Raw genomic sequence first — 27,046 nt, 5'->3', positions numbered from 1 at the left:
ATATACAATCTAATCCAACAATATCCAGAAGGGGAGAGTAAGCAGATCCCAAAAAGGTACTTTTAGCAAACTACTTCATGAACAGAATTGAAATTTCCTGAGTGCTTATGTCTGGTTTGAGGTACTTTATATCAGATGGCAGGGCCTAAGTATTTTTGTGTTTTGTTTGCTTTTATTAGTGAGACATCAACCTCTGCGAAGTGCAGGGGTTTGACCTCTTCCTTCCCTCTTCAAGGCTTCATCTTCTGCCCCTTTTTCTCTTCTGCTCATTTACATTTATTTATTCGCCTTGGCTGTGCCTGGCCTCCATTCCTTGTAAAGTACAGAGCTGATCATGTGACACTGACTCCTGCAGGAACATATGAGCAAGCATACAAAGGAGGACAAGATGATATTTATGTGCTTTGAAGAGAAGAAAGATTATAACACATGGGAAGAAGAAATGCATCATGTTTACAAGATAACAGTAGCAAGTTTTTCGAAAATGGTAGAGAGCATCTGAAACACACACATACCATAACTTTGGAAAGCACATAACTACTAACCTTTATTTGTTCCATTAGAATTACATTGGTAGCTTCTGATTCACGAAGCAGTCCATTTAAATGATCAGCACTCTTTGATGTGGTATTTAATTTCTGGATCAATTGTTCTTTTGTGAGCTCTGCTTCCCATTGTGGAGGTTCTAAAATTGTTTACAAAAAGGTCAAATTTAATGGAAGGACTATTTCAGAACTTAAACAAACAAATCATACAGTCAAAAGCTTTCATGGCCAGAAGCACTGGGTTGTTGTGAGTTTTCTGGGCTGTATGGCCATGTTCTAGAAGCATTCTCTCTTGACATTTCGGCCACATCTACGGCAGGCATCCTCAGAGGTTGAGGGGTCTGTTGGAAACTAGGCAAGTTGGGTTTACATATCTGTGGAATGTCCAGGGTGGGAGAAAGAACTTTTGTCTGCTGATGGTAAGTCTGAATGTTGCAATTGGCCACCTTGATAAGCATTGAATGGCCTTGCAGCTTCAAAGCCTGACTGCTTCCTGCTCGGGAAATCCTTTGTTGTGCGTGTTAGCTGGCCCTGATTGTTTCTTGTCTGGAATTCCCCTGTTTTCTGAGTGTTGTTCTTTATTTACTGTCCTGATTTTAAAGTTTTTTTTAATACTGGTAGACAAATTTTGTTCATTTTCATGGTTTCCTCCTTTCCGTTGACCAATACTTTAAAAAGTCCCATGTATTTCACATTTCAATTCTGTGACCAATTTACAGAAGTTATTTATGAATAATTATTTTCATTCTTTTCTTCTTCATGATTGTTCTAGCTGATGTTGTTGTATCAATTATTTTAAAAGCAATTTAACTTTTACAGATGCCAAGAAATAATCTATCAGTGATTTACGAGTTGCAGACATGAATAAAAGATTTGGCAGCTTCATCATGCACTGGACCTTTTGAGAACTGAGGAGATATTTCTTAACATCCTTGCCTATTCCAATACCTCTTTTAGCTTATGATCCGATAAAGAAGCCCTGCCATTTGAGGGGCTAACATCTGGCTACACTGTTAACAATTCTGAAGTTAACTTCATTCTCCTCCTAGATCTTCAAATGCACAAACACTCAGAAGAAAAGTGGCAAGTGACCTGTGGCCCTTCAGACATTGTTGTACTACAGCTCATAGCATTACATTTAATAGCTATACCAATTGGAGCAGATTGGAGTTGTAGCCAAAAAACATTTGAAGGACCACAAGCTGCCTCATTGCACCTGACATCAGAATGGTAGCTTAGTTAAGGAAGTCTTAACCTCTCATTGTTTTTTTTTTCTGAAACTCAGTGTGACCCACAGATTTAGATAGAAACATCTCAGCTCTATTATACATCATTGGCTCATACTATGAACTCTTTGAGAGCTATTTCAAGGAAAGTAATTTTAGTGTCACACTAGAGCTTAAAGAGTAGGCCAAGAGTATGTGTCCCATCTGAAATCCTGTGGTTGCCTCCTGCAGAATTCTGGGACTTGTCGTTTAGTGAGACCCAGGGCCTCTATGGCTGAGTATTTTAAAGGCTCCTCTTCTAAACGACAGTCTCCAGAATTCTGCAGGAAGGAGGCAGCCATGGGATTCCAGATGGGATACATAAACTTTGCCTATTCTTTCAGCTCTAATGTGATACCAGCCTCGGAAAGTATACAGAAAAAGACCTCAGGAGGTATCAAAACTGAAACCTTAACCATCAGGCAAGGCCAATTTTATATTAGACCAGGCAAAAACCACAACTGCACGCATGCCCATATGAAAAATATTCCTTACCAAATTTTGTTTCTGGGGTATTAAGCAGCTGTTCTAAGGATGGTATATGGGTACTGGCAGAAGATACAGACTCTGTATCAGTCATTTCCATTCCTTCACCCTCCTCCCTAGCAACTGTATGGACGTCAAGTAGAGGAAGGTCGGCACTCTTTCGTTCTCGCAGGCTCTTTGCTGGTAGGCTAGAAGCAGCAGGGCCTGAAAGGCAAACCACTAGTTTATAACTCCATTATACAAGAAGAGAATTAAAAGTTAAAGATTTCCCTTGACATTAAGTCTAGTCGTGTCTGACTCTGGGGGTATGGTGCTCATCTCCATTTCTAAGCCAAAGAGCCGACATTGTCCGTAGACACCTCCTAGTTCATGTGGCCAGCATGACTGCATGGAGTGCTGTTACCTTCCCACATAAGCGGTACCTATTGATCTACTCATATTTGCATGTTGTCAAACTGCTAAGTCGGCAGAAGCTAGGGCTAACAGCAGGAGCTCACCCCATGTTTGAACCGCCAACCTTTTGGTCAGGAAGTTCAGCAGCTTAACTTTCTGTGCCACCAGGGGGTCCATTAAGAGGACAATTAATGTATATGATTATACAAGTAAAATTCACAAGTCCAAAAATTATGAAAATATTCCCTAATTTAATGCTGAATTCATAATTCACCTGAAAAGAAGCTAGGTACAAAAGCCAACTATGCAGGTAGTTATGGGAGAACTTTCCTACCCTCCTTCAGTCCTCCATGCCATCTGATAATTAAGACTAGGGGCTTCCCCTGTCCTCCTCTGGGTTGCATTGGCTTCAGGTGTTCTGCCACCATTGCATAGTATTCTAAGACCTTCAATGTGTGTGTTTAAAATAAATAGAGTCTTAAGCAGACCTGAGATAAGTGAGAACAGTTGCCAAGTGGCCTAAGCTGAATATTACTTCTTCAATGAACAATGGGAGAAGCTTACTTTTTGTGCTTGGCTCACTTTTGAGTTGAAAGAGCTGGGCTTCTACTTTGGACAGCTGCTGTTGTAATGTCTCCACTGTCTTCCGATGGTCTTCTTGTAGATGTCTGACTTGGTCACGGAAGCTGTTTCTAAGAGCTTCATTTTGGGCTGTTAGCTGGCTCACAATCTGCCCATGTTCTGACTTCATCACCATGTTTTCAGACTGGATGGTGCAGAGCCTAGAATAATCCCCCACAGCCCAGGTTTCCACATTAGAAAACAAAACAAAAAACCCAATACCATGAAAAATCAAGAGACTATGGAGGTAGAAACCTTTAAAGTTACCACTGTCAGCCTAGGAAGATATCAAGAACGTATTGTAAAATCTGCAGTACTCATGGCATGGTAACTCTGACCCTTAAAGATTAAACGACCTATTCACATGCAGAATTTGAGAGTCAAATGTCAATTAGAAGCACAATAGTATGATTTGAACAATACAGGAACATACTTTTCTCGGAGTTCTGCTTCTTTTGCCACAGTTTCCTGAAGAATTTTGTTGTGTCTTTCCAGCAGGGTGTCATGTTCAGACTGTAGCGCCTGCAGCTCAGTTAAGTTCATTTGTAGGTTTTGCTGAGTGTCTTGCAATTTGATCTTTAATTGGTCTATTACCTTTTCCATATGTTCTCTGAAAGAAAGAATCCCCAGAAGGCACTGAATCTTTTGGTGTAACATTAATAGGCCACAAAAACACATTATTCTGTATTTATTTCATCAGATTTAGTTATGTGCCACTGAATGGTATAAAAATATAAGAGAATTATAGTCTATAAAAGGTGGATCTGTCAATATTGTATGTAGGCACGAAAGAGGTAGTGAAAAGTACATGGGTGGGTATGATGTGGTTCTCCAAATGGTATTGGATGGCAATTGACAGAAGCCCTGCACAGATTGGCCAATGATGATGAATGCTCAAAGTAGTAAACAGTATGCATTATTCCTGTCCCACTCTAAATCGTAGTTCAAGGTGAGTGTCAGATGTTATACTGAACAGAAAACAGAGATAAAGACCTCTTATTCTACGGTGTATACACAGGAAGCAGAAAGAAAAGCAGGCAATTATGCATTACATTCAAACCAGGCCAACAATGACATCTAGGATAACAATGGTGCTCTACTTTGTACAGTACTCCTTGGCTTCACTACACCAGGTCTTCAGGCAACATGAACCACGAAGTCTTGATTTTTGCAGTGTAATTTTCATTCAAAAAGGCACTGACCAAGCTGACCAACAATGCAATGATTACCTTTCTTGCTTTGTCATGTCCGTGTCAGAGTGGGAACTTTTGTTCTTCTGTTTCAAAACGTTATGTACACGGACTTTGTAGTTCTCAAATTCAGATGTAACAGCAGCATGTTCTGCCTGCAATGACACAAGGGAAAAGTAGTGTATCAATGATCATCATAGACACACGGGATGACCTCTCTGTAAAGAAAGTGAGATAGTAATGTTGAACACAGGTTAGATGTTGGCATTTTACTTCTTGATACGCATCCTTCCTTACAGTCCCATTCTAGCAAGTAATTGGGACTGGTTTGAGAGGTACACAACTTCAGGTGTGTAAAAATTACCCATGGCTCAAATGTTTTAAGTGCTAGGGAGAATTTCCCAATTTTAGTTGCAACTGTAACTAAGTCTGTAACTAACTGTAACTAAGTTTGTAACTAACTGTAACTAAGTTGTTCTGCCAACAATTGTTCTACTGTTTACAAAAAATACCTTTGTTGCACTGCACTCTTCTTGGAGAGCCGCCAATTTCTGCTGGTAAGTATTCAGTACCCGCTGATGTTGATCCAGTGAAGTCCGCAGATGTTCTTGAATTCTGTGTTTTTCTGAAGTAATCTCAGCCAACTGAATCTATAAAAGAAAGCTTATTTGAATATGTTTACAATTTAGTAGTGGATTAGTACTTCTCATGGAAAGAAGAGCAACTTCAGCTGTTCCTTCACATTTGTGGGGAACAGGGGCCAAAGACCCCCAGGAAATGGAAAGAGCACAAATATTTTCTCTCCCCAAATCATACTTAACATACACAAAAAGTACTGAGGTGTAATTATCATCTTTTTACACCAAAGAAAGGGACAAAATTCTATTATTGTTTTTCTGATTTAGATCAGTGTTATTAAAAGTAAATGGCTGGTTATATACAAATATTTCAAAGGAACAATAAATAGATTACATTCTATTTGGCTATTTGAATATCCGGCCTTTAGGATATGCAACTGGAATTCACACTAGACTCCCAATATCTAGACATGGAGAATAAGCTTCATACATAAAACAGAAGGTTTTGCCCTGTACTCTTGTAAGAAGCACAGCAGTAGTGAAATGACCACGCATGTAGAGAATGGGGATTCCTAGTTCTCTGTGAAAATTCTGTTTTCAATGTGATTTTATTTTCACTCAATTGTCTATATTAGGGATAGTGCAGTAAATCAAAAGACAACACAATATAAACAAAAGACAATATAAAATCCAAAGCACGTACCTAATTTATTCCAACAAAAATCAACAGGACTTAATAATTTGGTTGAGACATCTTCACAATTTCAGCAGTGGTTACAGATCTGTGTTCTATACATGTTTGGTCTCCTTGTTTTCTAAATCTGGAGCTTCAATTTCTTTCATCACAACAAAACCAACTTATATTCTATGCAATACTCATGGCACAAAAATGTATGAATGGACACATTATTCACCATTATCAACAGAATTTGCCATTTAAAAAGTTAGCTGAGACTGAATTCATAAAAAGAAATCGCTATAATGACACACAAATTCTAAATCCTTTTTGGCAAATATTAAAAAATTAAGACTATTGAGTTCAGAAGGTCTTATTTATAAAAAAAACCCCACAAAAAAAAAAAACAGCTGAGTCTAGACTGCAGCCTATTCAATATTCAGTATTTAATAATTTCAGTGCAACTTAAACAAAAATAAGAGCAGGATAACATCTGTAAAATGTGTGAAGCAGATGATACTTTTGGCTAAGAATTACTTTTGGGTATAATTATTTTAGGGCCCCTGGTGGCACAGTGGGTTAAACCGCTGAGCTGCTGAACTTGCTAACTGAAAACATTGGCAGTTTGAATCCAGGGAGTGGGGTAAGCTCCCACTGTTAACTCCACCTTCTGCCAAACTAGCAGTTTGTGAATAGGTCAATAGTTACTGCTTTTGCGGGGAGGTAACCGCGCTCCATGCAGTCATGTTGGCCTAGGAGGTGCCTTTGGACATCTCTGGCTCTTCAGCTTAGAAATGGAGATGAGCACCACCCCCCAGGGTTGGGCACAACTAGACTTAATGTCAGGGAAAACCTTTACCTTTTATCTATGACAATAATAAGTACCTTCAGCTACTACTCTGCCAAATATAATTATGTTTTTCCCCCACAAAACCAAAAAGAAAATATTGCCTTACCTTATAAACTTCCACTTGCTGCTGACTTGCTTCCAGTTCTCCCTTTAATGATGCTTGAAGCCTCAGAAGTTCATTTTCCTAAAACAAAAGAGTTATCTTGATTAATTTATCATAATACTGCAGGAGACAACAATGTAACTACATTATTATTACTACTCTACCCAAAGAAATAAAAGCAGAACACATAGTAAAAGTTCCAAAACTTACTGCTTGCTTTGAATCTGCCAACTCTTTTTTTGTCTTCACCAGAAGCTGCTTGATTTTGGCATTCTTTTCCTCATATACTTGTACAGTACTCTGAAATGACTCTATACAACAAAAGAGTGATAAGAATAATTTAGGTACTGAGTTAGAAATAGGAATATTATGAAACATTTCCAAAATATTTTTTATTTTCCCCATAGTCTGCAAGTTGAGTAAAGGACACAAATAATTAAGTTGAAATTATTCCAGAAAGTTGAAACAATTATTTTTCATTTTAATGGGGTTTTTTATCTGATAAAAACATATTCCAAATTCAGTGGAAAACTTGGAAAAATACCTTTTTCATATCCTTAAACCAGGGGTTTTACTGAACATAAATGGGATCAAGAATTTATCCACAAGGCATTTGGATAATTTATTAAATATCTATTATCTAATAAGCTTCTTAAAATCTTTGGAACAAAATTCCCACCAATGGTATAGCTTGAGACTTCATTTTTACAGTAAACTAGTTTATAGCTTGTTTCTACTTTGTAGGATACATATTAAGTTATCTTGCTATAGTGAAAAATATATCAAACCATCTTTAGACAAAAAGAGGTAATATCTCACTCACTGATTTCTTCATGTAAAGTTTCTTGCTTCTGTTTTTGGATTTTAATCTCTTGCTCAAGGTCTTCAATTCTGCTGCTTTTGTCAGTAATTTTCTGATTAAGTTCTTTTACAAAACGTTCATAGTCAGCTATTTCCATGTCCATCAGTGTACTTTTCTGAGCATCCTGTACATTATAAAATTCAACGTAACATTTCCATACAATATATACAACTGGTAGATAATCCAGTAAACCTAATTCTACTGTTTTGGAATTACTGAGAGATATTTCTGCTGTATCTCAATTGAGCATTCTATATATTTTCCAGGTGAATCACAGTATATGATTCTTTATTTGACACAAGAACAAATAAATCCAGAAACTTAGTTAAATGAGAACTCATACAGCTGGCCCTCTGTAATTACAAATTTTTTATCCATAGATTCAACCATCCCTGGCTGGATTTTTTTTAAAAAAAATCCAAAAAGCGAACCTTAATTTTGCAATTTTATATAAAGGACACCATTTTACTGCGCCGTTGTTTTTAATGGGCCTTGAGCATCCATGTATTTTGGTATCCATGAGGGATCCTCAAATCACACCCAGCAGGCAGCAAGGGACCACTGTATATAAACCAAAACAGGGTAATAGAGAAGTAATCAAGACTTCACTATACCTTCTTTGCCAATTCCAGCTCTTCTAACACTTTCTGAAGATGCTTTTTTTCTTTTTGGAGTTGTACTTGGAGTTCTTCAACTTCTTTTGCAGCATTAGCATGGTCCTGAAAAAAAGAGTTTTAAGTATTCCTCATTTAGAAAAAAATCCCCTCACCTATATTATATTATTAATTTTTGCTTTCATAAAAAGTCTGGTTACCTTTATTTTTTGTTCTTTTAGAAGTTTTTCAGCTTCAAGTTCTTTATCAACTTTTGCTTTGGCTCTCTGTGTTTCTAACAGCTGGCTTTCTAACATTTTGGTGTTTGTCTGTAGAGTCTCGATTCGAGTCAAGAGATCTTCATTAGCAGAGCAATACTGGTCTTGCTAAAATGATAGTGGCAAACATATATACAAATATAATTATGAAAGGGCCATTTTGCATATTGGAGTTGCTGCCTAGATATCATTTGCAAAACACCTCTAGCTTTTACAACTTTTTCTGTCAATGATAAATTTCTCTTGAGGAGATTGCGTGCAGACTTTAAGTTAGAATTGGGGATGGGTAGAACCAGAACCAAAAGTGAGTGGGGTACCAATCTTTTAACCACCATTTATAAATACACTATGATTCCTGGACATACATCCAGCAAAACATGTCCTTCAGGTGATTCTATGGTATTTTTCTGCAATAAGTTAGCAAAGAGTCACCCTGGAGGACCTCCTAGCAAATTCCAAAAGACAGCAGTTCTTTAGGCTTTCACTTTTCACCATTCTACCTGGGAGAGGAAATGGTTCCTTTTTAACTAACACTTAAGGTACAGTATTTATATTTACCCATGGATAAGTCAACCCAGATTTTTAGGCATGAATTTTTTACTACATTTTTTAGACATACACAGGGGTCCGATTTCCAGAAATGCAGAATCCCATTAATGACACATTATAGGCAATTCCATAAGCATCTAATCAGTTATTCCACGGAAAGTTGAGGACTCCTACTGGAAGCGCTGTGACTGTCCATGCTGATTGGGTCCAAACAGGTAGCCCTTGCAAGCTCTGGGTATCACAACTCTCCTCCCAACATCTGTCTTACACCAACTTCACCCATGAAATCCTCTCCTATCAGTGACTACAACTAAGTAGAAAGGCACAGAAAGGCAGTATCTCTCAACAACAACAGCGGAACACTACTGCCCTTATGCCCTGCAGTAAGATTTTCAGAAGTCCATTGTAATATATTTTAAATAAGCAGTACCTGCTGAGTTGAATTCTCCAGCTGTCTTGTAAGGTCATCAATTTGCTTTTCAAAATTTCGAACTCGCTCTTTTTCAAAATCCAGTTGTTCTGCTTGTTTGTCAAACTCTAGTAAAAGATTCTGGGAACACAGATAAATCCTTTTCAAATTACAGAAAACACACAGATGCATATAATTTATTGTGCACATCAGTTATGAAGTATATACCGTATTTCTTCGATTGTATGATGTCATCGTTTCTAAGATGCACACTAATTTCAGTACCACCAACATATCTCTCTCTCTCTCTCTCTCTCTCTCTCTATATATATATATATATATATATATCACCCACAATTAGAAGACACACCCCGCTTTTAGAGATGTTTATATGCAAAGAATGTATCATAGAATAAAAGAAAAACAGCATCTATTTTTGTTTATTACAAACACTAGAACTACATCACTCAAAGCATACCTATTTATTCCCAGACAATTAAATGATTTCCCTTTAAATTCTTTTGAAAAGTCTGCATTAATTTATTTGATGTCAACTGTATTATTGCACTGTACATGAAAATACCTACAGTGATTACACGAATGCCGAGCAAGCAGACATTCTGCTTGTACAATGAAGTGTTTGATTTCTTTCTCACTGGGGCAGAAACAGGTACCCCATCGTACTTCCCATCTTTCAAGTATTAATATATCACTAAGAGTTGCTTGTAACAATTTAAATCTTCCAAGTTGCACTCCAAGACAAAGCTATGGTGCTTTTAAAAAGTTGCTGCTCATATTAAAAGGGATAAAAACACATGGAGACATTTCTGTTAGCCCATCACAGGAAAAGTGCAGTTGTCTCAGTAATCCTGCAGTGGCTAACTGAGCTTTACTTGGCTCTTTATGCTTCCCCTCTGCTTTCTCCAATCGCTTTAGTGAGAAAAGATCTTGGGGACAGAAAGTCAGTTCATTTTGCAATTGCCTTATTGAAACACACCAATAGAAACAACCTGGAACTCTGTATGACATTTCTGTGAACTAAACACAATTCTCAAGGAGATTATAACAATTTAAGAGACACCAAGCACAATAATCCAAGTGGCAGAGAAGTAGAATACTTATTTGTGTGGCGGGCAACCTACTTTAACAACATTTATCATTCCTATCCCCACCCACATTTTTTGACAAAGCACAATCTACAGCAAGAGAGCCTCCCCCATATAATTCCAAAGCAACTTTGAAAACAGATACAAGCAATCCCAATGAATGCTGACATTCCACTTTCTTTCATGCATCTGATCAAGTATTTCAAAAATATGAAGCATCCAGGAATGAAAAAAGCACCTGTATTTCACCTTATAGCTCTCGGCTCCTTGAATAATGTCTCCCATCGAGTTAGATAGTTGCTCTTTTTCCAACAGGGACGATGTCAGTTCTTCTTTCAATGTCTGCACCTAAGTGCATAGAGAGATATAAGGCTGTTAATGACAATGGTTGAATCAAAAATAATATTCCATTAATGTAGGGGATTTTTTATGAGCTCCCGCTTCTTTCATATCCTCACTCTACTGTTCCACAATTTTTTCCAACACTCCTGTGCAAATGTGCACAGACTGCAGGGGAATTATAACTCCTTTCCATGATAAACTTTAATCACGAAACTTCAAATCTAATGCTTTAACAATATTAACATCACAATAGATTTAAGAAACCTATGTGCTATGACACTATCATCTCTACTAATGTCTAGTTGCTGATGACACGACAAATAAAAATAAATCTCTACTAAAATGCATTCTGAATACACAGATACTGGAATAATCTGAATACTTTCACAAAATAATTTCATGACTACAAAGCAGTCCATGTGGCTGTCAGTCTATGTCATCTTCATTTCTGACTGCACTACATAGCTACATTGTTACAGAGTATGCTTAATTGTTACAGGAAACAATTATCTCTAAAATCTCTAGAAGCCTAGTTGTCTAAGCCTTTTTTAGTTGTCCCAAGACTGTAAAGGAAGTCAATGTGAACAGGAGAGAAATGCTGTGTGAAGAAAGGTGCTCTTGATGAACAGCAGAGATAGAAATATTTTAAACATTGCTGATCAATTTGCCCTGATTTCAAGATTTGTCTTTTATCATTTTCACAGGGTTCTTATACAAAAGGATGAAGCCTTGTAATGCAGCTCTGTAAAACTGAAAGCAAAAAAGTTATGGAAAATGCATTAAGGATCACCACTATATTGGTGCATATCTCGAGATCTTCATACAACCTGATCCTGGAATATTGCTTAAGCTTTGGATGTGACCAAAAAATCATAGAAATTTAAGAGATAAAACTATCATAAGACACTCCTACACTGCTGGGGACAAAATAGGATAATTCAAATCATCCCAAAATCTAACAGATCTATGCAGTCCCGGAATCAGCTTATTAGTATTTTATTGCGAATGATCAAGGGTGGTTTAAATTACCTCTTTCCTGCTAGATTCCAATTCTTTCCTTAATTTCAGAGCAACTGCTTTAATTTTATTTAATTTTTCTTCCTTCTCTTTTAGTTGCTTTTCCAAATGCTCTACAACAACAAACAAAATGCACTTTAAAATGTTATGGCACATTATTTTTGTCAGAAAAAAATCACTTTATTAACATATATTAGTTTGATTACTGTGAATGTGTTCTTCTTTCTCATGGCAGAGGGACAGTCAAGAGTCAGTAAACAAATGCTACTCAACTCTATTGCTCCAAGGCACTGGATTTGGCCGATGCTGCACATGTGGTGAAATGATGTCTGGATTTGACTGGGGCCAAGACATAGTGGTTAAATTCCTTAAATAAATTGTGGACCTATGGTTAAATTGTTCTCATTCCCGTTCTAGAAAGATGAAGCTTGTATTTTTGGAGGAAAGTCTTTGATCCAACCTTGCCACTTAAGGTCCAGGAGTGAACTTAGCAGCTAGAAGCACCTTTTCATGGCACTAATCATTTACCAGTTACTCAATAAGACAACTGAAATCTAACTCCACTAGTTCAAATGGAACTGTATTGTTTACTTCTTTGTCAACTCAATTCAAAGTGTCAGAGAACTTTTTTTAGTGTTCTAAATTGCTTTACACATAAAAGAAGCACCTTTTCCTCTATCAGCCTATCTAAGCATGATCCAAGGATGATTTGCTTCAAGATTTATTGATTAATAGAAAGAGCTTTCTCTGTCATGGTACCTTCAAATGTGGAACACTTTCCTTTTATAGAGATGATGTTCCATTTTGTTTGTCTATGTATTTTTAAACTGATTTGTCATACATTGGGTCATAGGTCTAATTATGTTTACTGACTGTCTTTCACTGCTGCTATCATTTTTTGCATTTTTTAAAAATTAATACTTCCTATATTGTCTTTAAATGTGGCCCAGAAGTCCACTCTGTATTTTATCACTTTTCCTCTGATGCTACCTGAGCAACTATTCAATTTGGAGAAGCCAAGAGAGACAGTGAATGCAGAAGTGCTTTGCTACCTCTTGCTGACAGAAAAATCAAGCTGTATAAAATCTTATCAGGCAGTCTAAAAGTAGATTTAAAAAATTCAAATAAAGTTACAAAGTGAGCAATAAAACAAAACAAAAGAATAACAAACTTCAACAAAGCACTTAAGCTATTTTCAACATTGTTTCAACAGTAATGTTATGATATACAAAGGTGACAGATGTCCACTACAGAACATTTACATAATAAAACTGGGGAAAAGTCATTAAAGAAGAATTACCTATTTTTTGTGTCCCTGACGACTGTTGGTCAGCATTAGCAGAAGAGTCTTCCACAGAACCCTACATTATAAACCAAAGAAATGAGAAGGCCAGTTGTGTTCTTACTTTAATATATAATAACATTAAATACTATAATATAATAACATTAAACAATAATATCAAATATTGTAATAGCATAAAACTTACAATAATAATATCACTTTAACATGTAGAAATGTAGCTTCTTCTTGACTACACTTTGATAGAACATTATTAAATTATAAAAGCCATTTTGTTCTCAAATACCTTAATATGAAGAGCATTTAAATCCCTGAAGATAATTTGGCTCATATGCCTTAAAGGTTGGGGGTGGGGTGGGGGGGGGGGATGGAATCAAAGACTAAGAAATGCCCCATTTAAACTAAGTGGAACACAGTCTTGGGAAAGAATTTTTCACTGACTTGGAAGTGGGGGAAATATATTTAGTTAACTGAGATTCAAGGCAGCTAAACTAAAAACCACTCTCTAAATCCATTCTTTTAATTACTTTAAATCTGAGGACAATTCGTTTTCAGGTCCTTATTCTATACATAGTTCTTAAGCGGATAGAGGGCAGATTCACATTTATGGGTTGCCAAAGTGAACACAAAATGTGAGGGGAGTACGTTTTCAAACACATCCAACGATCTCTCTCACAGATAAAATAAATATGTTAATGGCTGGTTCTAAACAAACCCTAACACCTGGAACATGGCCATATAGCCCGAAAAACTTGCAGCAACCCAATCCTAACATATTGGGACTCACATTTAGTTGTACATAATTTTGAGAGATAAATTAAAAGTATCTCAATAAGAAAGCACCTAACCTTTAGCAAAGAAAGCTCAGTTTGTACATCTCGCAGTTCCACTTCTTTTTGTTCCAAGGCTAGGCTTAGAGTCTTTTCCCCTTCTTTCCATTTTTCTTCTTCTTCTTTAATTTTGCTTTCATTAAGTTCAAGTTGTTCAGACATTTTGCCAATACGGGCAAGAAGTTCTTGATTCTCACTCCTGACTTTTTCACTGCTGTGCTTTAATTCTTGGATATCTAGTTGGAGGGCTTCTTTTTCTGAGAGAGCCCCTTCTAACTCCTCTTTCAAAAGGCCTTTTTCCTTTTCATAGTCTTCCAGCAGAGATCTAAGCTCCATACAATGTGCTACATTTTCTTCTTGGAGCCTTTGCATCTCTTGCTGAAGAACAACATTTTCATCCTTCTGTGAAATCAGATTTTGTTCCTCCTGTTTCACATTTGTCAAGAATTTGTTTGCAGTTTCCAGTATGCCAAAAACATCCTCTCTGTCATTTTCCTCTGAGTATTTGGAACCCATCGTCTCAAGGAGACCATGCAACTGGTTTGTAACAAGTGATTTGAAGGCTTTTTCCTCCTCAAGTAATTTAGTCAAATGGTCTTTTTCTTCACATGCTGTTTGCAATTTCAATTCTAAGCTATCTGCTTTCTCTTTAAAAATGAGGTGTTCTGTTTTTTCAGATGCAAAGCTTTCCAGTTCCTTGTCACATCTCTCTCTTTCCTCTTTTATTTTAGTATTTTCACCATGCAAAGCCTCTAATTCAGACAAGAGAGATTCTTTATCTTGCTGAAGAGCTTGAATGTGTTGTTCAAATTCCGCTAGCTTTTGTTGGTTCTTTTCTTGTTCCTCTGAAGTATTTTTCAGCTTTTCCATTAATTCTCCTGCCTGCTGCTCTAAGTCATGTTTACAAATATTAAGGGCCTCAGTTTGTTGTTGAAGTTCTATTACCCTTGCTTTCTCTAATTCGTATTTTTCACAAAGGTTTTTTATTTTTTCAGAAGAGCACTTCATTTCATCGAGGATATTACTGTTCTGTGTGGAAAGCTCCCTTTCCTTCTCTTCCAGTTCTTTTATAGAGGCATCTTTCTGCTGAAGAGAAGTGACATATTTCTCATTCTGTTCCTTAAATACTTCTATTTCATGCCTTAGTTCTTCTAGTTCTTCTCTTTTGGAGGAAAACTGTCCCACCTCTTCTTGGAGACGATTCACAGTTTCAAGAAGAGCATCCTTTTCATTGAAAGCCACTCTAAGCTTCTTCTGTAATTCATCAACATCAGATGCCTGCTGCTGCTTCATGGATTCAAACTCTCGGCTTATCTTCCCCGCCGATTCCCCCAACTCTGTTTGCAAACTCTCCAGAGTTTGTCGTAAACTCTCATAACTAGAAATTGCTTCTTCTTTCTCCTCTATGTGACTTTGGCACTGTTCTTTCAGATTTTGTATTTCAAGAAGTAAGGACTGATTCTCTGTCTGTAAAGTATAGGATACCGTTTCTTTAATCTCAGAGATATCTCGTCTATGCTTTTCAACCAATTCTTGGATTTCCAGACTGTTCTCTTTTACAGTTTTCTGATATTGTTCCCTAGCTGCTTGAAGCTCGGATTTTAGCTTCTCGGTTACACAACAGTGATCCTCTTTAGCAAGTTGGAGTTCATTAATTTTGAACTCTAAATCTTCCCGCTCATGAAAGTATTCATCCTTTGCATGTTGGAGTTCCACTTCCAGTTTCATTTTAACATTATTCATATAGGTCAATTCATCTCTTAGTATACTGTGTTGAGATCGCAATTCCTTTAAAGCATTTTCTAAGTGTTTGGTCTTTTCTGCTATCTCTGGCTCCGATTCCACAATTGTAGTCTCCATTTCTTCATCTTTAGCTAAAGTCTGCCTTATGTATTCCAGTTCACGGTCATACTTTTCCTTACAAGCATGCAATTCATCCTGCATGTCTTTCTCTTTTACTCTGTACTCCTCTAATAAATCCTGCTTTAGTTGGTCTAATATGTTGCGCTCTTCTTCATATGCTTTAGCAGAGGTTTCAAACTGATGCTTCAGCTCTGACACCTCCTTCTGGTGAGCAGTCTTCAGTTTGTGGAGTTCTTCATCTAATTTCTTTATTTCATTTTGGTGACACTGGGAACTACTTTCAATAACATCTTGCAGTTTGGCAATTGCCTCTTCCTTACCCTCACTGGAAGCTTCCAGCTGTTTCTTTAGTTCCAGTATCTGCTCTTCATAGATGACTTTTGATTGATTCACCTCTTCCTGTAGTTTGTTCATTTCTTCATGTTTATTACTAGAACATTCAAGCTGTTCAGTGAGCTGCTCTTGTTTCTTCTGTCCTTCATGCAGTTCCTTTTGCAGTGAGGCTATAATTTCAGCATATTTTGACTGTGTTGTTGCAATTTCATTTTTAAGGCTTTCAATTTCATTCAGGTAAACAGTGTTCCCTTGTGCAACTTGCTTCTGCATTTCTTCTTCCTTAGCCAGAGCAACCTAAAAATAAAATACATAGCAACGTGTCAAATTTGCCTATGCTCCAAAAACCTGCAAACTTGTATTAATCCAAAGTCTTAATTGTCCAGTTGAAATTATCTTATCCTTTTGCTGCCTTATAACCTCTGCACTTTACTCATTAGACCTACCTTTTTAATTGTTGTGCATTAGACCGTTTTCCTACAACAAAACTTGAATTATACTATTGGTTGTTTTTTCTGATGCTTGTTATATTGTTGCTTATGTTGTTTTGGGCTACTTTGGAAAGAGAGGAGGAAAGCAAAAGTAAATAGTGATAGGAGGAGATATGCCCATTTCCAGTGGTTAGCCAGAAGAGATAAGGAACTATTTTTAAATAAGCATGGAAGTGGAAGAAGACAACAGAATAGGAAGGACAAGAGACCTCTTTTGGAAAATTAGAAACACTGGAGGTAAATTTCAGGCAAAAATGGGCATGATAAGAAACAAAGATGGCAGGGACCTAACAGAAGCTGAAGAAATCAAGAGAAGGTGGCGAGACTATACAGAAGATCTGTATAGGAAGGATAATAATATCGAGGATAGTTTTGATGGTGTGGTGAGTGAATTAGAACCAGACATCCTGAGGAGTGAGGTGAAATGGGCCTTAGGAAGCATTGCTAATAACAAGGCAGCAGGAGATGATGGGATCCCAGCCGAACTGTTTAAAATCTTGAAAGATGATGCTGTCAAGGTGATGCATGCCATATGCCAGCAAATATGGAAAACACAAGAATGGCCATCAGACTGGAAAAAAATCAACTTATATCCCCATACCAAAAAAGGGAAATGCTAAAGACTGCTCAAACTTTCGCACAGTGGCCCTTATTTCTCATGCCAGTAAGGTAATGCTCAAGATCCTGCAAGGAAGACTCCAGCAATACATGGAGCGAGAGTTGCCAGATGTACAAGCTGGGTATAGAAAAGGCAGAGGAACGAGAGACCAAATTGCCAATATCCGCTGGATAATGGAGAAAGGCAGGGAGTTTCAGAAAAACATCTATTTCTGTTTTATTGACTATTCTACAGCCTTTGACTGTGTGGATCATAATAAATTGTGGCAAGTTCTTGGTGGGATGGGCATATCAAATCACTTTGTCTCTCTCCTGATGAATCTGTATAAGGGCCAAGTAGCAACAGTAATAACTGGCCATGGAACAACAGACTGATTCAAGTTTGGGAAAGGCGTACGGCAGGGTTGTATGCTCTCAACCAACCTATTCAACTTGTACGCAGAACACATCATGCGATGTGTGGGGCTTGAGGAATGCAAGGCTGGGGTGAAAATTGCTGGAAGAAACATTAACCTTAGATATGCAGATGATACCACTTTGATGGCCAAAAGTGAGGAGCTGAGGAGCCTTCTAATCAAGATGAAAGAAGAAAGCGCAAAAGCTGGGCCACAGCTAAATATATATATAAAAAAACCAAGATTATGGCAACAAGAATGATTGACAACTGGGAAATAGAGGGAGAAAATGTGGAGGTTGTGACAGACTTTGTATTTCTAGGTGCAAAGATTACTGCAGACGCAGACAGCAGCCAGGAAATCAGGAGACGCTTACTTCTTGGGAAGAGAGCAATGTCCAATCTCGATAAAATAGTGAATTGCTTTAACTATGCGGATCTTTGTTGCCAGTGTGATGTCTCTAGTTAAAGCAATGGTATTCCCCATAGTCACCTACGGATGTGAAAGCCGGACCTTAGGGAAGGCTGAGCAAAGGAAAATAGATGCTTTTGAACTGTTGTGTTGGAGGAGAGTTCCAAGAGTGACTTGGACAGCGAGAAGATCCAACCAGTCCATACTTCAGGAAATAAAGCCCAACTGCTAATTGGAGGGAAGGATAGTAGAAGCAAAGATGAAGTACTTTGGCCACATCATGAGAAGAAAGGAAAACTTAGAGAAGACAATTATGCTGGGGAAAGTGGAAGGAGGAAGGAAGAGGAGACAGCCAAGTGCAAGATGGATGGATGGCATCCTTGAAGTAACTGAATTGACCTTGAAGGAGTTGGGAGTGGTGATGGCCGACAGGGAGCTCTGGCATGGGCTGGTCAATGAGGTCACGAAGAGTCGGAAACAACTGAATGAATGAACAAAACAGCATGTCATTTTTATACTGATGATTGTATTTTGTATATGTTATTTATTTTTTTTACTGTTTGTCAGGGTCTGGCCCCATGTAAGCTGGCCCGAGTCCCTTTGGGGAAATGGAGGCTGGATGGAAAAATAAAGTTATTATTATTATTATTATTATTATTATTATTATTACTACTAAATGAAATTAAATATAATCAAGCTCACTGTGTAATACCATCTCACTGAGTAATAATCAAATGAAAAGGAAAGATAAAGAATTAGAATCAACCATAAGTGATCTATAAAAGTAAACTACATCAACAATATTTATGTGTTGTCAAAGGCTTTCATGACCGGAATCACTGGGTTGCTTTGAGTTTTCCGGGCTGTAAAACCATATTTCAGAAGTATTCTTTCCTGACGTTTCATCCACATCTATGGCAGACATCCTCAGAGGTTGTGAGTTGTGTTAGAAACTAGGCAAATGAGGTTTATATTATCTGTGGGAGAAAGAACTCTTGTTTAATCAACTCTTAGCTGATCAAGGTGGCCAATTGCAACATTTACACTTGCCTCAAGCAGACAAGAGTTCTTTCTCCACCCTGGACATTCCAGATATAAAAACTCCACTTGCCTAGTTTCTAACAGACCTCACAACCTCTGAGGATGGGCAAGATGTCAGGAGAGAATGCTTCCAGAACATGGACATACAGCCCGGAAAACTCACAGCAACCCAACAATATCCTCTCATCCCAGCTGAAATATACTTTTTCTTCATTTAATTTCAAAATTTGCATTGGGGTTAATTTGAACATAGGTTTTCCAAAGGCTGTATTGGATTTCTGTTCATTGTGCATAAATAAAATTTGGCTGTTCCTCAAGTTATTCCATTTGCAAAACTGAGCATGCAATCATTGAGCACTTTTTATATACTTTATTTCCAATGGCACTTCCTGTCTCGAAAGTATAGAATACCTAAAAGTGAAACACAGAGAACTTGAATTGAAAAAGCAGACAGAAAGAATTAAATCACATAATTAAGTGTTTTATTGTATCCACACTGTCTGAATCTTTCATGGGAATTATACCTGATCATGTTTCTTAGAAGGAGTAATGATTAGAATTTGCTATAAATGAATAGTGGTCTGGGACTATAAAGTGTAAACTGTTAAGTCCACCTGGGGATAGATTTATTTTCTATGGGATGGGTAGGGTCTACTTTTCAAAAAGTGGTGAAGGGCCATTTTTAGCAAGAGAGTAACAGTGTTCCCCTAGGTCCCTGTCATTTCCAAGGTGTCTTTGGAATGTAACAGACATAACTTTCTAAGTTATGTCTAAAGAAATATGCTCCAAGATATGAAATCCAGTAACCAGATTTAATCCTCCGTACTTAGAAGAAAACCTTCTGAAATTCACTGTTAAGCCTCAGTGCTCTTAGCTACATGGCACACCTTTCTTTCATTGGGAGCAGAAAGAGGAAGCCATTTGTATTACTCAAATTTCTGCCTTCCACTGAGAAAGGTGGAGAAGAAGGCACTGGGCAGTGGGTGGAAAGAAGAAGTGTGCTCCTGTTGACCAGCCCTCTCTTATTTGCCCAAGGGCTTAGGAGTGAGGAAAAGCTATGACACAGGGAGAGGGACAGTTTTTGATCCCTGTGAACATAGGAACTGAAGGAAAAGTAACATTTTCTGCCTGTGACAACATGCCAGGATCAAATCAGAATTTAGAAACATTTCATATACTTATAAGATACCTCTGCTTCTTGTTGTCTTTTCACATTCTCTTTTTTAAGAGCGAGACACTGTTGCTGAATTTCTGCTTTTTCCAGAAGAACTTCATCCAGTCTCTCTGTGAGAGCCTAATTTTGAAAAGGATCGATACAAAAAAGTGAAAGAGTTGGTTTACTCCTTGAAATATAACTTTACTATCCTTTCAAGACCTCTGCTTCCTGTGTACATCCAAATACTACTCGAAAAACAAACTGAGCTTTTTTACTTACATCTATCCCTTGATCCTTAAGATTTATTGGCATTAATATCACACAGACATGTCTTTTATTTCTAATTATTATCACTCATTTCCCTATAAATCTTTTTAAATAACCCTGAAAAATAAATTATAACTTAACTATTAGGTATTATTTGGTTCTAGGTGACTTTGGCATTTCCATCAAATATGGGACATCCAGTAAAAACATGGTGAGAAATGATAACCATTTGCCAGGATGCTCATAGGATAAGCCAGATTTGCTTCTTGACCTTGCATTTGGTATGTCATATCAGTCAAGGGAAGGTGAAAGCTCAAGAGAACATTTAAAAGCTTACTTGTAACACTAAGCTGGGTTTAACACAGAAGAGCCACTCATATGATATTTTCCAAATTAAGAAGTCATATTTGCATCACTTTTAGCAATACTTTGGCTGTATTGAGTTGAGTGCTTTAAAATAACAAGACAATCCTCCAGACACATTTTGACTGAAAAGTCAAAAGTTGGGGTGGGGTGATTTGATGGATCTGTGGGACAGTTCCATCAAGTTCCCATATCAGAGCACTTTAATTAGTAGGGAAATGAGTTATGTGCCAAATGACACACACACAGATGTTATTTGGCCATGTGGGAACAATGCATTCCTGGGGATTAAAAATTCTTTATATACAAATTATATATTCCTACCTGTATAACATCATCAGTTCCTCCTACAGATTTTGTTTTCAGCTCTTCAATCTCTTTCTCTAATTCTGGGAAGGAAAAAGATTATATATCTCCAAGTATGGATAATATATTCATAACAATACCTACTTTTTCTGTGTTAGTACTCATTCTATACAACTAATTCATTTTTAGAATTATCAGTTACATGCCCAAGATGTAAGTACACCTAGAGTTTTGAAGGATGATTCCTTATTACTGTTTTTATTTGTTGTAGTTAATGCAATTCATGGTTCCTTTGAATCTGCCCCACCCCACCCCACCCCAGACCCATGGATCCTTTCACACTGCTCCAAAATATACTAAAACTAGTTCCTGTATTATACCTGTGCATCTTGACTTCACTTTCTGTATTAACACCACTTGCTTCTTTGCAAATTTTATAAGATCTTCCTTGGGCAGAGTGTCCAGCTGGAAAATTAAAGAATGGTTGTTCAATTTATAATTAACAACTCGGAGTAGCACATCAAATTACTTTTAAGGCTCTGCTCTTCAGGAAATACTTTGTCAGTAGAAACCCATACATTTCCATTGTGTTCCAACCTGTAAGTAACACTTAACAACATGCAATTGCTTTTATGGTATAGCCACTACCTTCCCTGTATTAACTGAAACAAGCCCCTGAGAAAAATAAATGTATATTTTATTTTACCTCTACATGCCTTTCTAAGGCATGGGAATGCAATTTAACATGTTTTGCTTGCTCAGGTAGGGGAAAGGACAAGACCTTTTACAAAAAGAAGAGACTGGAAAATAACCTTCCATCCACCTTCTGTTGGAAAAAAGTCTTCTCCTGGACCTAAAATGGTCCAGGCAGGATGCGAAATGAGGCAAAATTATTTCACCCTGCACTGGATGTATTTTGATACACATAATGTTTATCTTTTCACTTTTTTGAGAGGGTGAACATGTACACACCCCCTTGGGAACCGGTGCAGTCCCCTAACTCAGAACGGCTGCTCCTCTTTAATACAGGAAATTAGCCCTGAAAAATACTATAGGGTTGTGTATCTGTTCCTGTCACTTTGGCATCTTAGCTGACTATTTAGGTACTTTAAAGTTTAAGAAGGCACCCTAGCTAGCCCTACCTGCATCTATTATGGGAAAAAATAATCCTGGTCCAGCAAAGAGAAGGACTTGTTGCCCTTTTCTCACAAATCCAGTTCCTAATTCGTGGGCAATTATGGGCAGGAGTAAGCTATACAGATTATTCAGTACCATAACAAGTGAGTTGAAGTTGCCATTATTTTAGAAAGATTCAACCATACTGAAATAGTTTAGTTTCTGATCTAAATGCCTAATTTTTAAGCCTGCCAAACTGATAAAACGTTTAAAGCAGCTTGCATTTTAGATTACAGAACAAGCAACAAGGAAATGGAAAGCCAAATATTTGAATCAATGAAACCAAAGGTTTCCCACAAGACTGATTGGCATGCTTGCTTTCAATCACAGCTGCCAACTGTACTTGCCAAACAAACCCTTGATGTAGTCAACCATGACTTTTTAAATGACTAGAACAACTTTTTTTAATGCTAATAACACAAAATTAACACCTGGGTGTGAAAATGGGTCATTTTCTGAAATCAGTCTACAGAAGAAACATTCTTTTGAAAAACGTTAAGTTACTACTACTGATATCAGTAAATAAACCTTACCTTTGATTTCCCTGGTGTAATTGTGGCCGAAGAGGCTGCCATTTCTTGACCACCATCTTGCAGCTAGAACAAAACAATAGTTTTATATAAAAGCCTGTCACACTAGATGTTTTGCTTTTGCAAATCTTCACTATGTTTACATGTGACCCATGAACTTCAGTAGGCATGCAACAATGAAGCCATGATTTAAAAAAGTATTACCACAACAGCTAAAAATAACTAATTGTTTTAAAAACATGTTGATAATAGAATTGCTACTTTATTCCTAAAGCCTGGTAAAATGAAATTCTAGTTGCTACACAATCCTATCTTATATTTATTTAGAAGTAGTTTTATTTCCTGTGAAATTAATAGTGATTTTCAATCTTACAGTACAATTCTGAGACTACCAGGGAAACAGTATGCTACAGAAAAGACAGGCACATGTCAGATGAAGGCATTCTTACCAGTTAGCAATTTGCTAACTATCCAATCTGACATCTGTTGAGGGGATCTATTTTGCATCAGACTGAAAGGGTTAACCACATTTGGATGTAGTGATAAACCAAGCTTTTATTGTGATTTTCCTGCTTCTTGGCAGAGGGTTGGATTGGATGGCCTACGAGGTCTCTCCTAACTCTATGATTCTACTGTGATAGGGATAAATCTAGCCTTCTTCTATCCAGAGGTGACAAGTTTCCTTTCATTTTCTAGATACTAGGAGGTGTTCGTACATTTCTGCTTCTATTTTAGAGTAATCATAATGTAGTGGATTGCTTGGCACCTGAACTGATTAATCTTAATAATGGTCTGTTGAAATAAACAAAGAACATCTTCATATCTCACACTTTCAAGCTGGTTAGTTCCAAATAAACCCAATTCCAATCAGCCAGCTTGTCAAGTTCAGGTTAAATGATATACCAAAATTAATCTAAATCAGAAGTGAACACTTTCAAAGTTTTCAAAGATGTAGAGAAAGACTTTGCAAAGGTAGAAGGTCTATTTCCATCACAACACACCATGGCTGAGTAGCAGGTGATATGTCAGTATAGTTGTGACACACGAAATCACAATATCAGACTACATGAGTAGCTTCACATTGGGATTAAACAGCTTGGGAGGCAGAAAAATGAACGAATCAAAGGAACAACAATTTACCTAGGCAGGCTTTCTAACAGACAGAATGCTAATTCAAAAACACGACCCCCAAAATACTTTTGACCTCTGGTAACCTGATCATAAAATGTTATCCCTATAATTTTTACTCACTGGATTTTATTTTTTGTGCTTAATTTTCTCTTCAATGATAATAAACTATCATATAGTCTACTTACATTTCAGCATCTCAACATTGAAGTTGAAAGGGCAGGAATCAACATTGTATAATATTTATAAACAGGGTAATTCCATATCCACACCCTGCAAGCTACTATTATGAATAATTCAAACTGTTACTTAGCTACCATAAAGATAAATTATTTTAATGTTTGATTTTCACATGTATGAGGTTGTTGCTAAAGCAAAAACAACTGATCAGTTAAGAGAGGGGCGGTCAATAAATGCAAATAATAAATAAATAAATAAATAAATAAATAATTTTAAGTATTCCATATATGTGATTTACAGAACACCTCTACACAGATGTAAGCCTCTCTTAGCAGTGGCTGTTGAAGTCATCAGACACAGGATTTTTGCCTACATTTTAGACACAATTGGAAGTGTCAAACCTGTCATCAAGGGCCAGTGAAAACAGGGAATACTGTCATTCCCAAGGTCCCAAAGCTTGGGATCAAGTGAATAACCACAATAACTGTGCAGTGAAATGGTCTGTGTATTGTATTTCTGCTTTATCTATTTAAAAGTGCAAGAGGCCAGCAGGAAGAGCAGAGTTTCACCCAGTTTTTCCTTCCTGTAGTTTGCTGTTTAAATAAGTAAATAAACTTTATTTATACTTCACCACCATCTCCCTGAAGGGGCTTGGGCGGCTTACATGAGGCCAAGCCCAGAAGTGCACTTCAATACAGTAAAATAAAAAGCATAAAGCAAACATTACAGTAAAATAAAATAAATCAAGCATAAAATATAATAAACAGTGCAAAGTAATACAATAGAAAATCAAACACAAGCACAATGAATGGGCCACATGTGCAAGATACAATGATAAAAACTCAAGATGAGATAAAAACAAAAACCTATATATCTGTAAGGGAGACTCATCAACCGAGTGGTAGAGACAGTCCTTCATGTGGGCAAGAGACAATGCAATATGAGGACACACATTATAGGGGAGCATGACAAGGGAGATGTAAGATCAGTCTCCAAAAGCACAATGGAAAAGCCACGTTTTGAGGTTCTTCAAGGTTTCTAAGGTGGGGAGTAGCCTAATCTCACTGGGCAATGGGTTCCAGAGTTGGGGGGCCACTATGGAGAAAGCTCTCTCCCTCGTTCCCACAAGTCAGGTTTGTGATAATGGAGGGGGCGAAAGGTATGGATCTGCTTTTGCACAGTACTTTTAACCATACTAGTAGGATGAGTCAGGGGTGTGTGTGTGGGAAACAATATTCATAATTTTTATTGTAAGGGGGAGACTTGAGAAACTGCAAGTCATATTATTATTATTATTATTATTATTATTATTATTATTATGGTGTGAGAGAATTGGCCATCTGCAAGTACATTGCCCAGGGGACGCCCAGATGCTGTACCATTCTGGGAGGCTTCTCTTATGTCCCCACATGAGAAGCTGGAGCTGACAGATGGGAGCTCACATCGCTCCCCAGATTCAAACCACTGGCCTTTTGGTCAGCAGTCGTGATGGCACAAGGGTTTAACACATTGCACCACTGGCGGCTCCTCAATACTCATAATGAATGGCCATGAATTCAGGCTTGCTGTTGCTGTGTGCACCATTATGTCCTTTCAGACTAAAGTGACTCTACCAAGGGTTTTCTTGGCAAGAATTGTAATGGGATTTCTGAGGCAAAGAGTGTGATTTGTCCAGGGAGGGAGGATTTCCATGGTAGAGGATTTGAACTCAGGTCTCCAGAGCTGTAGTCCATTATGCCAATTAGCATTTGGTACTGGATGTCAAAACCAATCTAGAATCTTAAGATGCATCTATACTGTAACATTAATATAGTTTGACACCACTTTAACTGCCATGGCTCCATGGAAATGAAATCCTCGGAGTTGTAGTTTGGTAAGGCACCAGCCCTCTTTGGCAGACAAGGCTGAAGGCTCCTAGGAGTCCACAGCATGGAGCCAGGGCAGATAAAGTGGTGTCAAACTGCCTTCATTCTACAGTGGGCCTCCTCCCCGCCTCAGGCAACGCAAATGCGGGTCAGCTCCAAGTGGCGGAGCCCCCTCGCTCGAAGTCAGGAGTGAAAGGCGACTACACTGCTTCAGACCCGGGTCAACCTGTCCACACGGCAGCCCAGAGCCCTCAGCCCCTGCTTCCCTCGTCACCCGGTCCGGTTACCTCCATCGCGGGGCAGAGAGGCACGAATGGAAGAAGGCTCCCTCAGCGCATCTTCTTGCAGCAATTCACAGGCACCACTTCCGCCTTCGTCACTGCCCCTCCGCGCCCACCTCTGACGTCAATGAAGGCGCTCTCCACTTGCGATAGCGTTGCCATGGCCACCCGTTCAGGAAACGCCTTCCCGAGAGCAGCGCCCTCCTTCAGGCCACGCCCCTCGCGCGCGGGGTTCTGTGATTGGTGGAGACGGGGAAGCAGCGCCGTCAGGGCAAAATCATCGCTGGGATGTTTTCCTTTGCGGCATTACGCTGCCTCTCCCGTCTAATCTCGGAAGCTAAGTAGGTTCAGCCCTGGTGAACGCCTGGATGGGAGACTACCAACCGATACCAGCTTTTTCAGAGGAAAAAAATGGCACAATCTCTTCCGAGTATTCCTTACACATAACTATTATGAAATTATGGAGTTGCCATAAATCAGTAAGCGATTTAAAGGCACAGACACACAAACGTATTTTCTTCCATATGTTGGGAAACACATATTTACTCTGTTGAATAACAAAATGTGATAGTGATCGCGTTGAATAAGCACTTTATTGTTGTGTGCCTTTAAATTATTTTGAGCTATGATGATGCCGTCGCATTGCCTT

The 27,046-nt window shown here is 37.9% G+C and overlaps 1 protein-coding gene across 1 annotated transcript in view; it reads right to left on the bottom strand.

The window, feature by feature from the left end:
* The window catches only part of GCC2 (GRIP and coiled-coil domain containing 2), a 30,686-nt gene extending 4,165 nt beyond the window's left edge, over positions 1–26,521 (bottom strand). Inside the window, exons 1-21 of the mRNA XM_060769701.2 lie at positions 26,404–26,521; positions 22,947–23,009; positions 21,618–21,702; positions 21,256–21,320; positions 20,335–20,439; positions 14,012–16,486; positions 13,164–13,224; positions 11,876–11,976; positions 10,754–10,852; positions 9,420–9,539; positions 8,384–8,548; positions 8,184–8,288; positions 7,531–7,693; positions 6,918–7,018; positions 6,711–6,788; positions 5,013–5,150; positions 4,540–4,655; positions 3,744–3,920; positions 3,254–3,471; positions 2,306–2,500; positions 546–685 (exon numbers count right to left, since the gene is read on the bottom strand). Coding sequence (XP_060625684.2) covers positions 546–685; positions 2,306–2,500; positions 3,254–3,471; positions 3,744–3,920; positions 4,540–4,655; positions 5,013–5,150; positions 6,711–6,788; positions 6,918–7,018; positions 7,531–7,693; positions 8,184–8,288; positions 8,384–8,548; positions 9,420–9,539; positions 10,754–10,852; positions 11,876–11,976; positions 13,164–13,224; positions 14,012–16,486; positions 20,335–20,439; positions 21,256–21,320; positions 21,618–21,702; positions 22,947–23,009; positions 26,404–26,409 — 4,776 coding nt within the window. The 5' untranslated portion in view covers positions 26,410–26,521. The remainder of the gene's footprint in view (positions 1–545; positions 686–2,305; positions 2,501–3,253; positions 3,472–3,743; positions 3,921–4,539; positions 4,656–5,012; positions 5,151–6,710; positions 6,789–6,917; positions 7,019–7,530; positions 7,694–8,183; positions 8,289–8,383; positions 8,549–9,419; positions 9,540–10,753; positions 10,853–11,875; positions 11,977–13,163; positions 13,225–14,011; positions 16,487–20,334; positions 20,440–21,255; positions 21,321–21,617; positions 21,703–22,946; positions 23,010–26,403) is intronic.
* Positions 26,522–27,046: the final 525 nt, after the last annotated feature.

This window comes from Anolis sagrei, chromosome 3 (assembly GCF_037176765.1).
Source record: "Anolis sagrei isolate rAnoSag1 chromosome 3, rAnoSag1.mat, whole genome shotgun sequence".
Taxonomy (NCBI): Eukaryota; Metazoa; Chordata; class Lepidosauria; order Squamata; family Dactyloidae; genus Anolis; species Anolis sagrei.
Note: the sequence above shows the minus strand (reverse complement) of the source record. Positions and strands in the feature narration are given on the sequence as shown.